This window comes from Labrus mixtus, chromosome 20, assembly GCF_963584025.1.
Source record: "Labrus mixtus chromosome 20, fLabMix1.1, whole genome shotgun sequence".
In the NCBI taxonomy this organism is placed as follows: domain Eukaryota; kingdom Metazoa; phylum Chordata; class Actinopteri; order Labriformes; family Labridae; genus Labrus; species Labrus mixtus.
Window position 1 is genome coordinate 8,175,708 of NC_083631.1, and position 12,315 is coordinate 8,188,022.

At 43.5% G+C, this 12,315-nt stretch overlaps 1 protein-coding gene across 1 annotated transcript; it reads right to left on the minus strand.

Moving 5' to 3' along the window:
- Window positions 1-989: 989 nt before the first annotated feature.
- On the minus strand, window positions 990-5,063 carry LOC132954553 (protein phosphatase 1 regulatory subunit 29). The gene is made up of 2 exons (XM_061027132.1): window positions 4,373-5,063; window positions 990-3,954 (listed from the first exon to the last, which is right to left on the minus strand). Exons 1-2 carry the CDS (start codon window positions 4,712-4,714, stop codon window positions 1,417-1,419), a joined length of 2,880 nt encoding a protein of 959 aa, XP_060883115.1. The 5' UTR covers window positions 4,715-5,063; the 3' UTR covers window positions 990-1,416.
- Between the last annotated feature and the right edge of the window lie 7,252 nt (window positions 5,064-12,315).

Below are 12,315 nucleotides of genomic sequence, written 5' to 3' on the forward strand. Positions count from 1 at the left end.
CGACCACCTCGAGAAGACACCAGATTGTGTTCACACTGTATGGTCCGATTGTCAAGTACGACCTGAGTGCTCACACTGTACGTGTTAAAAAGGGACGGAGCATTAACAATTGTCAATAAAGTTTTCCATGAAAACTCTCACTGACGGTTCACGCAGGTTCAATCAGGAAAAAAAGAAGCCCTAAAGTTTGGGAATTGGCTCGTGACTCTTTTCTCAGTGTGCGAGTGTGTGCAGGAATTTAACCAACTGGTCAGGAGCAGCAGATCAGGCCTCGATCAACACTCCTTAACCCCCCATACCCACATAGTGTCATCGGGCTGAAATTTGGCCTGACTTCAAATTCAGGCATCCAACTAAAGAAAATGGGTCAGAATCTGCCTTAAATCGCACAGTGTATCCCCGGCTTTATGTGAACTCATTAATTTGTTATATTTCTGTGTTGCACAGGCAAGTATTTCCTCGTTATGTTATGATAGGAACATTACTTTTGCCTTATATTCTCTTATGAATTGTACTCAAAATCTAGACCTAGATCATAACTTGGGCAAATGCTCTTAAGGGCAGTTCTGGACATCTGTTGGAAAACCTTAATGTCTCTTAAACCTCATAATCAATTTTTGGAACAGTGAAAGTTAGAAAAATGTGTTTAGCAACTCGGGATGCATTCACAACATTGTTTTAGGCTAAGGTTATACCCTGATCTCTCTTTCATGATGTCCTTCTCCAGCAGGATCTTAAAGCCCACTTGTTTTATTTCCAGTGTCTCCTTTTGTTACTTTTGAAATGCAAATTCCACCTCAGCTGCATGAAGGACTTCATGGAAGGAAGATGGGGGCCTGCAGATGACAACACTGTTCATAAATTGGCGTGTTGTTGCTTGTAATCAAGCAGAATACCATCCAACCATGGTCTGCCTTCAGTACAAGTCTAAACACATCCAAGTGCACACTGCAAAATGAAACGGCACCCAATACAAAATAGGAAACAACTTGGATCACACAAGCTTTAAATGAATGGTATCAAAATGTACTTTCTGTGGTTTCCCATAGATGAAAACATGGCACTGGTAAAGATGGTCCATATGATCACAAAAGATGATCACTCAAGAGTACTAAACAACGCAGTTGGCATTTGCCTCCTGTGCTTTAAATAAAACCAACAAACACTGAATGAGAATTATCCAGAGATGGTGCTACAATGAAGTGTAAAATAAACACCATGATGACTCTCGTATAGCCCAGGCACAGCTTCAGTCCTAGCTCCCAGCACAAGATTCTATACACCTAGCATGCCAAAAATAATCCAAAGGCAAAATGTTGTCCAACAATGAAGTCCTCTTTCTTCTCAGGCCAACATGCCTATCTAAAGAGAAGTATCCAAACTCTTTTCCCTCATTGATTTGCTTTAGTCCCTTAGTCACAGCTTCTGCTGTGCCGACACACCCTTCCAATAATCAAGGATGTCATGCAGGTCCTCGCCTTTAGCAAACTGCACCTTTTTTCTGAGGGCATTTCCGGCCGTCACATAACAGGCTTCATCCCTCTGGCCTTTCCGGTAGGGACGAAATCGCTCCCAGATCCTCAGAGTACTCTCTGTGGAGTACTCTGGGCTGGAGGAGTAGCCAGAGTAACCGGAATGGTGGCGGGCAGGTGAGAGCTGGGAGTAAGATGCTGCATCTCTGCGAGCTCGTGTTAGGGGCTTAAGGAAGGAAACCCTCTGGGCTGGGGAGCCCTGGTGGGAGCCTTCATAGTAGAGAGCTGGGACGGAGTGGCGGTGCTCCGAGCAGTGGTAGTCCTGCTGCACTTCTAGCTGTTGTTGTTGTTGCTGTTGTTGTTGTTGTTGTTGTTGTTGTTGTTGTTGTTGTTGCGTTTGTTGTTGTTGATGGTAATGATGAGACTTCTGGTTGTCCTGATGTTGGGCACCAACACCACCACTGTCGCAACCACCACCACCACAGCTCCCACTCCCGACTAAAGGCAGCCTCTCAAGGGGCTCCCCACAGCCCACGGGACTGGCACGGTCTGGGTATTGCTGCTGCTGTTGATTACAGGCATCCGGGCTCCTTGGCTCAGGAACATCCAGGCTGTATACTCTAGCTCCTCCACGCTCTCTGTCCCTACCCATGGAGCCACAAGATGTGGTGCTGCATTGTTTCTTAACAGCATTTACAATAACCACAGCGGCGTCTGCACTCATTTGCCTCTGAATGGGACGTACAGCAGTGGCCGGTGGAGGGGGCCGGTAGGGGGGAGAGACCACATAGCCACCACCAGTGATCCCTGGGCGCTCAGAGAGAGGGGTATTCAAGGCAGGGAGTGGAGGTGGAGGGGGTATTTTGTTGGGAGTAATCATCTGGCACGTTTCTGTCAACCCTTGGGACAGTGGGATTAGGCCACGGGTAAGGGAGGATGTGCTGGTGGGGGGAGGGGAGGTGGGATTGGATGAGGCTGTTGGGTTGGTAGAGGCCCCTGAAGCTGCTACGGCTGCTGCATCCAGTTTCAGTGCATCAATGCAATTGTTAATGATCTGGTTGACCTTGTCGACCTCCATGGCAATGGTAGAAATCTCTGATGCAGAGCCGTGTCCGTCATCATCTGAGTCATCCCCAACATCACTTCCATTATCGTCCCTCAAATCAATTCCCCTCATCCCTCCGTGTCCACCATCTCCCATCCTCTCCATCCCTGCCCCTCCAGTTCTGATATCCATATAATTTCCTTTAGTTGTGGCCATGGCCTCTGAAAAAGCAGTGGCCATCTTTTCCACCTGTGGGATAGTGGAAAGTCTGGAGGAACTGGTGTTGGCAGAGTGAAGCATCCCAGAGCTCGTGGATGTTGACATGGGGAGTTTTCCTCCATGGTGGTGCTGATACTGATGGTGTTCTCTGGACTGCTCCTGAAGCTTGTGGACTGCCGCTGGATCATTTGCCACCGCTGCTGCCACCTCTGGTCCATAGCGCATTTCCAGAATGGTTTTCTTGACACAGATGGACTTCTTTTTCTCATCATGCATCCGCTTCTTACGAAGACAATAGTAAACAAAGCCTAAAACAATGAGCATGCCAAAGAGGCAACCCACTATGGTCATTATGTAATGAGAAGTGGTGGAAGGTGTGGGAAGTGTGTCATCTTGATTTTGAGCCCGAGTTGAAAATGAGACACAGGTGTGGTTGTAGCGTTGAGAGTTGCGGATGGATGCCACACAGAAGGTGTAATTGGTGTGTGATTTGAGCTTGTTGAGGGTGATCATCTCTTTCTTGTTCTTTAAGTTCATGACGTCGGAAACATACGTGTAGTTGTATTGTGTAAGAATATACATTTTGCTGTAGGGCCTTGGAATCTGCACAAGAAGCGAGGCTGTTGATAATGACACATGATGGAGCTTGATGCTGGGAATAAAACTGTGTTCAGTAGATGAGGAAGAGGTGGTGGCCTGGTGGTACGGCCCGACACCACCAAACATCTCTGGCCCGATCCCAGAAGGTCCGTCCAGATCTGGCGGGAGAGAAGTCATTCCTGGCATCATAACTCCATCTCGGCAATGGTGGAACAAAATGTTTTTTGCATTCCGACCAGAATGGCCGGCAGCAGTAAGTAAGGGGAAGCCAATCATCTCCCGAGGCGTCTCACACTGAAGGCGGTCATAGGTGTGTGTGACATTGTTGAAAGACTCCAACCAGGCCAGGAAGCTGTACAAATCACAGCCGCAGTGGAATGGATTCGCTGCCAGTTCACACACCATCAGTCGACTGAGAACTGTGAATGTGGACGGGTCAATGCGGGCAAGTTTGTTGGATGACAGGTCAATACTGCTGAGGCCAGGGCACTCCCAGAATGCATTGCTGGCAATAACTTCAATGAGATTGTGCTGAAGGAATAGACACTGCATTCGGCCGAGGCCTCTCATCATTCCCTCGGTTAAGTTGGTCAGCTTGTTGTAGCCCAGCTGAAGGACCTGAGAGAAACAAAAAAGGAGCATCAGTATATTTTTTTAGACATTTTGGGCACAGTTACTTGATAATGACTTGTACTGTTAATAATAAAATTGATGTTCCATCTACTGCAGAAATTTCTCGAACAGATTTTAGAAAGGCATGAAACACAAGTCATCTTAGAATTTTGATCCGACATTCATTTAAAATATGTTTCTGTGCACATTTGCACTCTTTCTATGCTTTCTAGAACAAGTGTCATACATCAGCCAAAATTTTAAAACATTTAAGTGTCCAACATATTTAAAAACAGTGACAATAAAGTCTATAAGGCATCCAATTTTCTAAACAGAGTAATCTGCTGCCGTCATGATGAGATGCAATACGGTTTAAAAAATTATGTGTAGAGCTCAAAGATTTATCATTTTATTTCCTCTTCACCTGTAGGTTGGCTTGTCCTGCAAAGGCTCCATCTTCAATGTAGTTGATCTCATTCTTGGTGAGGTTGAGGTCAGTCAAGTTGGTGAAGCGATACATCGAGCTGAAGAGCACAGCCTTCAGCTTATTCTCATTCAACCTCAAGTCATGGACCGTGTTGTTGATGTGCTGGGGGATAGTCTCGTAAGGCGGCTGGTTCTGACTGCAGATAGCCAGCCACACATAGCCCTTGTCCCCTTCAATCAGCCAGCAGTCCCCATTGACCATACAGGGAAAATGGGAGATAAGGAAGAGGGAGGGAAGAAAAAGAAGAAAGAGAGTGGAAGTAGTAGAAACACTCTGCATGATGCTGATGGAAATTAATTAGGAGGCGTAAGCTGAAAATATTAAGGAGATAAACGTAAGGGCAGGAAGGAGTGCAGGAAGTGAGGTCCTGTTTGCAGGAGAAAGGGAAGTAACACTGGTTGCGAGGACAAATTTTCCAAAGAGAATAAGGGTCTGGGTTGGGTGCTGAAAAAGGGATGAAGGCTTCACAACGCCGGTCACAGCTGTACGGTCATCATGGTGATCAGCAGGGGACCCATGTCATCTCATATCTTGTGGGATTTGACTGCGAGGGGGCACAGCTTGTCTTCATAGTCTCTCCTTTGACTTCAGATGGACTGAGACAAGAAGACAGACCCTTGGAATGATGGAGAATCTGTAGTGGAGATGAAACAAAAGAAAAAGCTTACTGTAGTATGATAGCAATGAAATATAGAATATCAAAGACAACTTTTTAATACGATTTTAAATCTTTGTAATGTACTCGCAGATATCATCTTACGCTGCAGGCATTTAAACGTCTAACTCGATCCTCCTCTGGGCTTGTTCTATACTTGTTCCCTCCGCTGGTATTCTTTCTAATCATAGCAACATATGCATATACCGTGCACCAACATTTCCCCTATCCTGCATATTCACTCCTTGGTCCCCCAGCACCTCATAAGGATATTAGGTCGTCAAGCTCAGTCTTAAATTTACGGTATGTGCACCTGCCAATATCTCCTCAGTCCTTGGAGACGAGGATTCTTTTTTTTCAAACAGAACTTGTAGCATTAATCACAGATATGCTGACGACACTGTGTCTTTACAGGCATTCCTTGTTGTGGCGCTATCCAGCCAAAACCTAAGCTGTCTATCCCTTCTGCATGTCATTTGAATAGCAGTCAAGCGTTTACATAAGGAGAGGATTAGCTGCCTGTTGCATCATGACGACATTGTCCATGTCAGCTCAGCAGAGGGGGGAAACATGCAGACAATAACAGCCCCGAACATCAACACTTAAAGTGACACGTGCTCTCAGATAAGCATGTACCTGTGTAAACAAACAAATGCGTACATGTTATTTTAAAATATGTTTGTTTATTTAAAGCCATTTGTACAATGCAATGCAAAACTATGAAACTGTTTTCCAAACATGTTCTCTAAGATATTGTACAATACAGTGAATCTGTGTATGTCTTGTAATCCCCTTATTTTACACAGTTCATCCCACACCTCCCCTCTAACATTCTCTCGATTCTCATCATTCATAAACCATTTAATTCCATGAGAATGACAGACTTAATATCCCCCTCTTTCTTTCTCTGCATTAAAGGCCAAACTTCTCACTCGTGCTCCAAATTCAGACCTCTTTCTGATTCCGACAGAGAGTTGAACTCATTCCAGTCTATTCTCGTCCCCTCTCCCAGAGGGTACCAGCGGGGAATCAGGACCATCCTCCTTTTTAATCTACTAATTACTGCAGAAAATTGTCATACCTAAAGCTTGTGTGAAATGGCATTTCATCACGTAGGTTTTAATAATCTCAGGCACTCTGTCTCCTCTTGTCTCCTCTTTTTAGACCGACTCAGAGAGAAAGAGACCCAATTGTTTATTCAAGTTTGTGTTGCTCAATAGCAGGACAACAGGTATGAATGTATCCACAGATAAGCACAGCTGAGTTAAGTTTAATCACACAGGCCACCCTCAATAATTTACAGTCATCTATTTGATTTAATACAAGTGAGCAAACATGTGTCCCTGACTGCACTAAGGGGGCAACTTAGTCTGGCTGGTGATAAGCTATAGCACAGAAAATAACCCAATCATGGTTGTTTTCAAGTTTAGACCTAAGCTAGCAAATAGTCTGCTGTATCAATATTTGCAAAAAAGGTGATCCTCAACCTATCACTGCTGCTATAATGGGGCTAAAACATGTCCATGTCATAAACTCCACTTTGTCAAATGTTGCTGTAAACAATATTTATTTTTGACATCTAGTAAGTTGTCTTTGCATATCCTGTTGCTGAGGTTACACACAAGTATATACGCATCAAGCAGCATGAAAAGATCACATAAATACAGTATAATCAATATTTTGGTCAAATCAAAGCAATCCCAACATCATTGGGACATTTGGAACACCTGCATATACTGTCTGCACACATTACAGATATTACTACTTGTACTTGTCCTACTGTCCTAGATGTAAACTCTGCACATTCCCACATACATTTATCGGGACACCCTTTTTGCAATCGATTGTCTTGCTCCTGTTCTCTTTTGTCTGAGGTTTATCCACTCGCCACGAGACATGATCTCATTAGGTGCTCCAAATAGTGAGACCCACAGGGTTACCACGAGGGATACAGGAGGCACAGTAGGACTGTATGTGTGCATGTTTAGGGATATGATTACATAATTAGGAAATATGGGACATGCAGATCACCTGTCTCAAAGGGAATTAGCATGACTCATAACACTGATCCATTTGTAACTGTGAAAATGTAGGACACCAGATAGAACTTTTTCCTTCACGCTGCAAACCGCTGCTGTGCGTTTCAAGACCAACCTCCATCAAATAAAAAGACAGGGATTTTATCTGAGTTTATACATGCAAATCAGTTTCATTATGTCATTATGAAGTAGGCAAGAAATGGAATAGTTCTCCTATTGTATAAAAACAAGCTTTCTTTTTGATGCTTTCTTGAACGAAAATGAATTTCAGAAGAGGTGAGGCCATGCGTTGTTGTTTTGTTGGTTCTTGAAAACATCATGATAAACTATAATCACATTACATGGCTTCTTTTCATGCCAGCTATTGCTAGAGCAAATACAAAGCTCTCTTATGAGTAGGTCACAGCAGCAGAAATAGTTCAAAATCTAGGAAAATAACCGGTGAACAGGTGGTGCGCTGAGTAGCTGCAGGTGTCTGACTGCCCTACTTTCACTGTTTCCAGAGATCCAGTCTGCAACACAAATCCTCCTTTTTTAAATCCTCACCTTGTAACTGAATTACTGCCAAACCCCACACAGGGGATACACTTCAGATTCTAGTTGGACGTCTTTCAATGGCATACTTTATCTACGAGCTGCAAGTAGTAAGCTCGCAGTCCAAGACTCGAGCTATTCAAAAATAACAGTGTGATCTGCTTTAGGGCCTAAACCGCTCATTACAATCCATCTGTACAACATATCTGAATCTCTGGCTTTCTCGCTCCATGTCCTATTGTTGTTGCGGTGAGAAGGCAGACTCAGAGGGCAGAACAAACACCTAGCTGTGGGAGTGTCACCCACCTGGGGGAGGGGTTACTGCCCTTTGTGATGTCATGAAGGGAAAATCTCTAAACAGCCGGTTTGAGCACACATTTTCTGAAAAGTGGAGCAGGCAGAAGACGGAGAGGATGGACTTTTCTCATCATTGTAGACAGATTAGGGACACGTATTAGTATTAGAACAACATGGTAAAAGTCCTGTGTTTAAGCTCATTTTGCTAATGAAGGGATTAAAGATAACATATCACATATACTGTAGCTTACAATAAGTGCAGTAAGGGTCAGATATACATGTTTTGCCTCCAGTATGTGCTTATATATGCAAAATTCACACACGTCCTATACTTTTTCCCTGTCTCCTATTTTTCTTCTTCTTGTGTGCAATAATCACATTTAAAAAGTGCTAAGTTCTTTTTTAACTCCTGCAATGTCTCTTTTCTGGTGCAAGTTACATTTTGACGGTGCATTATCTACCATACAAAAAACAGTACCTACTGTGCAATAAACAGTTTTTTTCATGAATGCATGCTTGATGTGTAACTGTGGATGCTTGTAATGCACTTAATGATGATCATATCCATCACAGATCACTCTACATCTGTAACACCCCTTCCTCCTTATGATACAGATCTGGGTCACTCAATGTACATACTCATATTGATCCTCCCCCGTTACTATGGAAACACAGTTATGATAGGCAGAGCCTATTAAGCCATCGCTAACCCGAATTGGATGTTGTTGGCAGACACATCAAATCACCAGGTCTCTCTCGCTTCATTAGCCACGATGATAAAACTCCTTCATGAATTCCAATAGAATGAAATGAACATTGACTCTGACAGGTGCTGGAACTAGAAATGATCCATCTCTCTCTTTTATTACTGACGCGACTCCTATTGGACCCAAGCCATCGCTTGTCCAAACGTAAAATGTATTTACTGGCTGCGTATGATGCTGTCATTTCCAATCGTATCACCTAAGAATTACACGTTCCTGTTGAACTGACGTGTCAAATCAAAGACATGCAGATTTATACACATAGAAGTGCGGGCCTAATTTAACACTGTGCTCTTCATTCGATTTGTGCTCTCAATCTGTTTGTGATTAGCCTCCGGTATACTCTGCAGCAGCTCATTATGCCATTGGACGAGGACCTGCTGTCTAAAAAATAAAAAAAACGGGGAAGTGAGAATCTATCTAAGGGCAGTAGTGTCAGAGAGAGATGTTAAAGATATAACACTTCACACTTGTTTTAATTATATATCATTAAAACTGTCTTTTTTTTACAACCTCACATTCAAAGAAGTTGGGACATGGTGTATAATATGTAAATAAATACAGAATGTGGTGATTTGCAAAACATTGAAGCATGTGTCATTGAAAAATGCCCAAAGACAACATGTCAACTGTGAATCTTAGAAATGTCTTTGGGCTATATTCCCAATTTGATACATGCTGACAATGTGTTCCACAAAGAAGTTGGGACAGGGACAACAAAAAGACTGACAGACGACAAAAGCCAGCATCTGTGATGGTCTCGGGGTGCATTAGTGCACATGGCATGGATAACCTGCACATTTGTAAGGGCTCCATTAATTCTGAACCATATCAAGTTCTGGAGCAAAATAATCAAAACTATTTTTTTTTCAGGGAAGGCCTGGCTTATTTCACAATGCCAAACCACATTCTGCCTGTATTATAACAGCATGGCTCTGTAGTTTAGGAGTCCGTCTGATAAACTGGCTGCCCTCTTCTGACTTGTCACACATTAAAAATGTTTGTAGCATTATGAAACATAATAGGAAAAAGGAGACCCTGAACTGTTGAACAGCTGAAATGATACATTACTGACGGGTGGGCACGATGTAGCTGTTAAGGCTTAAGACCCCCCTCAGCTTCAGCTCTCAACCTGTCTTTAGGGTGACTGAAAGTTAGGGTGAGATAGCATTTCCAGCATGGTGACCGCCATCGCCGGGGTTTCCAAAGCCCCCTGCCCTAAGAGACGTCATTCAAGCTTTGTCTTCTACAACACAAGTCCATTAATTTATTTTCATATTTTCTTTGAAAGAAGTGAAGTGCTGTTTCTCAGTGCTCACACTCTGTCTCAGTGACATTTCCTCAGGCAGAGGCAGCCATGACATCCCAGTGCTGTGCTGTTGCTTTGACTTGATAAAAAGAAACATGAACGTGGCTGCAGTATTGTAACTTCAAAACAGAGAAAAGAAGAACCCCTTTGCTAAATCGTGAATCCCTCAGTGGCTCTTAACTCAAGCAGCCAACACTAAGGTTTCCTGCCAGGTAATCTCAAGAGCATCAACATAATGTGAGACAATCTCATTGGATAAAAACGATGTAAGTAGCTGGTGGAAGTTTGAAACAGCAGCTGCTGATCACTGCCAGAACCCAAATGATTGTTTTGGCAGGTGCAGAGGATTCTGGCTGTCAAAGACTCATTTTCTAGTCATTACTTTTTTCTGATTCTGTGCGACTGACTGCAGTGAGATGTTCAGGTTCCAACTGTGATGTGGAGGAATTATCACACAAAAAAAAACCTTAAAAGGAGAAGGTGAGAAGAACAAATATCCACAGTGAGAATTGCTTTCTTGATGTGATTTATTCATGAATCAGAAGACAGAATATACCCAGCAGGGGCGATTTCCTTTATTTACCCTTTCTATCGGAACTGATCGTTACAGTTTCAATTCTTCTGATTTTTACACCGCAGGTCACACCTACACATTTATGGGCGGCTGTGGCGCAGTCGGTCGCCTCTCAATTGAAACGTTGGGGGTTCAATCCCCCCAATCCCTGCAGCCTCATGTCTGATGCATCCTTGGGCAAGACACTTAACCCCAAGTTGCTCCCACTGCTACATCAGCGGCGTATGAATGTGTAAGAATGGGTTACTTCTGATGAACTCTTTACTCAGCAGCCTCTAACATCCTTGTGTGAATGTGAAGGTGTGACCTGCGATGCTCTATTTTTAAATTGCTTAATTTCTGTTTATGATTTGTTTTGTATTATTTTGTGTGTTTGAAAATTGGCTTTCGTTTCTGAAGTTGTTGCCCATTTTTTTTCCAATTTAAATATGTTTGGCCTTTGCAGCTGCTGCCTTCAGTGATTGTCATGACAGAAGTCGATTTCAGTAGCTGTCAATCATCTGTCTTGCATGCACACATACACACACATACACACTCATACTTCCACTTTATCTAAGCCTGCAGGAAAAGAGCAAGCTACATGAATTACCTCAGAGACATTTGTCCACACTGAGCTTTATAGCATGGATCTGAAAGTGTGTGTGGGCGTGTGTGTGTTCACTACTACAGTGACAGTTTACCTCTCTAGAATTTAACTGCTCAACCCCTGAAGACTGAAATCTCCAAAACCTCCTTTGTTGTGTCTGCGTCTGCGTCTCGCTCTTTATCTTCCTCCTCTGAGGTCTCTTCAGATTTCTCCCCGTCCTTCCCTCCCTCTGCCTTTCTCTCGTCTCTCATCTCCTTTAGTCCTCTCACATGCCTTGATATTAGTTCCTGGCTCTTCATTTCCTTCACTTTGTCTCACCTAACCTCACCCCGGATCACTCTCTGTCCATCAGTCCGTGCTGCTACACTTTCTTCCTGCCTGGGCCGGTTCCCTGGAGTGCTGTCAGTGTAGCGCAGAGAGGGTTGGGGCTGTGAGCTAAACACTCTTTCCTCTCCACTTCACACAAGGCTTAGATATGACACAAACAAAACTCCAGACAGATGAGTCTCCTCTGAGAGCTTCAGCATGCATATGCCTGAGTGGAGCAGATCATCTCTCTGTGGCCGTATAAGAGGGACTTGATGAAAGCAGATGCACTATTTTCTTTTAGCACTGCTGAAAAACATTGCCGCCTGTTCACTGTATCAGTGTCTCTATATGTGTACACCTATACATTCGTATACAAAACGAATACACTGTGTTGAGTAGATATCCTTTGCTCGGGTAGGATAGACAAGTGGAGGAAGGTATAAATAAATGAGGACGATGAGCAGGGAAAAGGATAGGAGAGAGGGGCAGTGGGAGAGACAGCTGAAGTGATGAGACGCTGCCGTTTGATCTTTGATTCCTCCACAATCTTCTATTTTCGCTGCCACAAAGAACAGAGGCAGAGTCTCGGATGCTCTGACACAAATCACCTTGGATGCACGGCGTTATTATGAAGATCCAGTCTGCGAAAAAGCTCGACTGTTAGAGAGCGAGGTAGCAGAGCCAGCAGAAAGAAAATGAGAAAGGAATGAAAAGGATTGCAGAGGAAAGAGTGTTCTAACTACCTCTCTGAGGTTTGATCTATTATTCATACTTCATCCACGTACTGTACGCCTCGAGAAGATCTTTTTAACT

Excerpts from the sequence above, each read along its gene's own strand:
- LOC132954553 (XM_061027132.1), bottom strand. The coding sequence starts at position 4,714 with ATGCAGAGTGTTTCTACTACTTCCACTCTCTTTCTTCTTTTTCTTCCC. Across the intron at positions 3,955-4,372 it reads CAGGACAAGCCAACCTACAG|GTCCTTCAGCTGGGCTACAA; the intron begins GTGAAGAGGAAA and ends TGTTTCTCTCAG.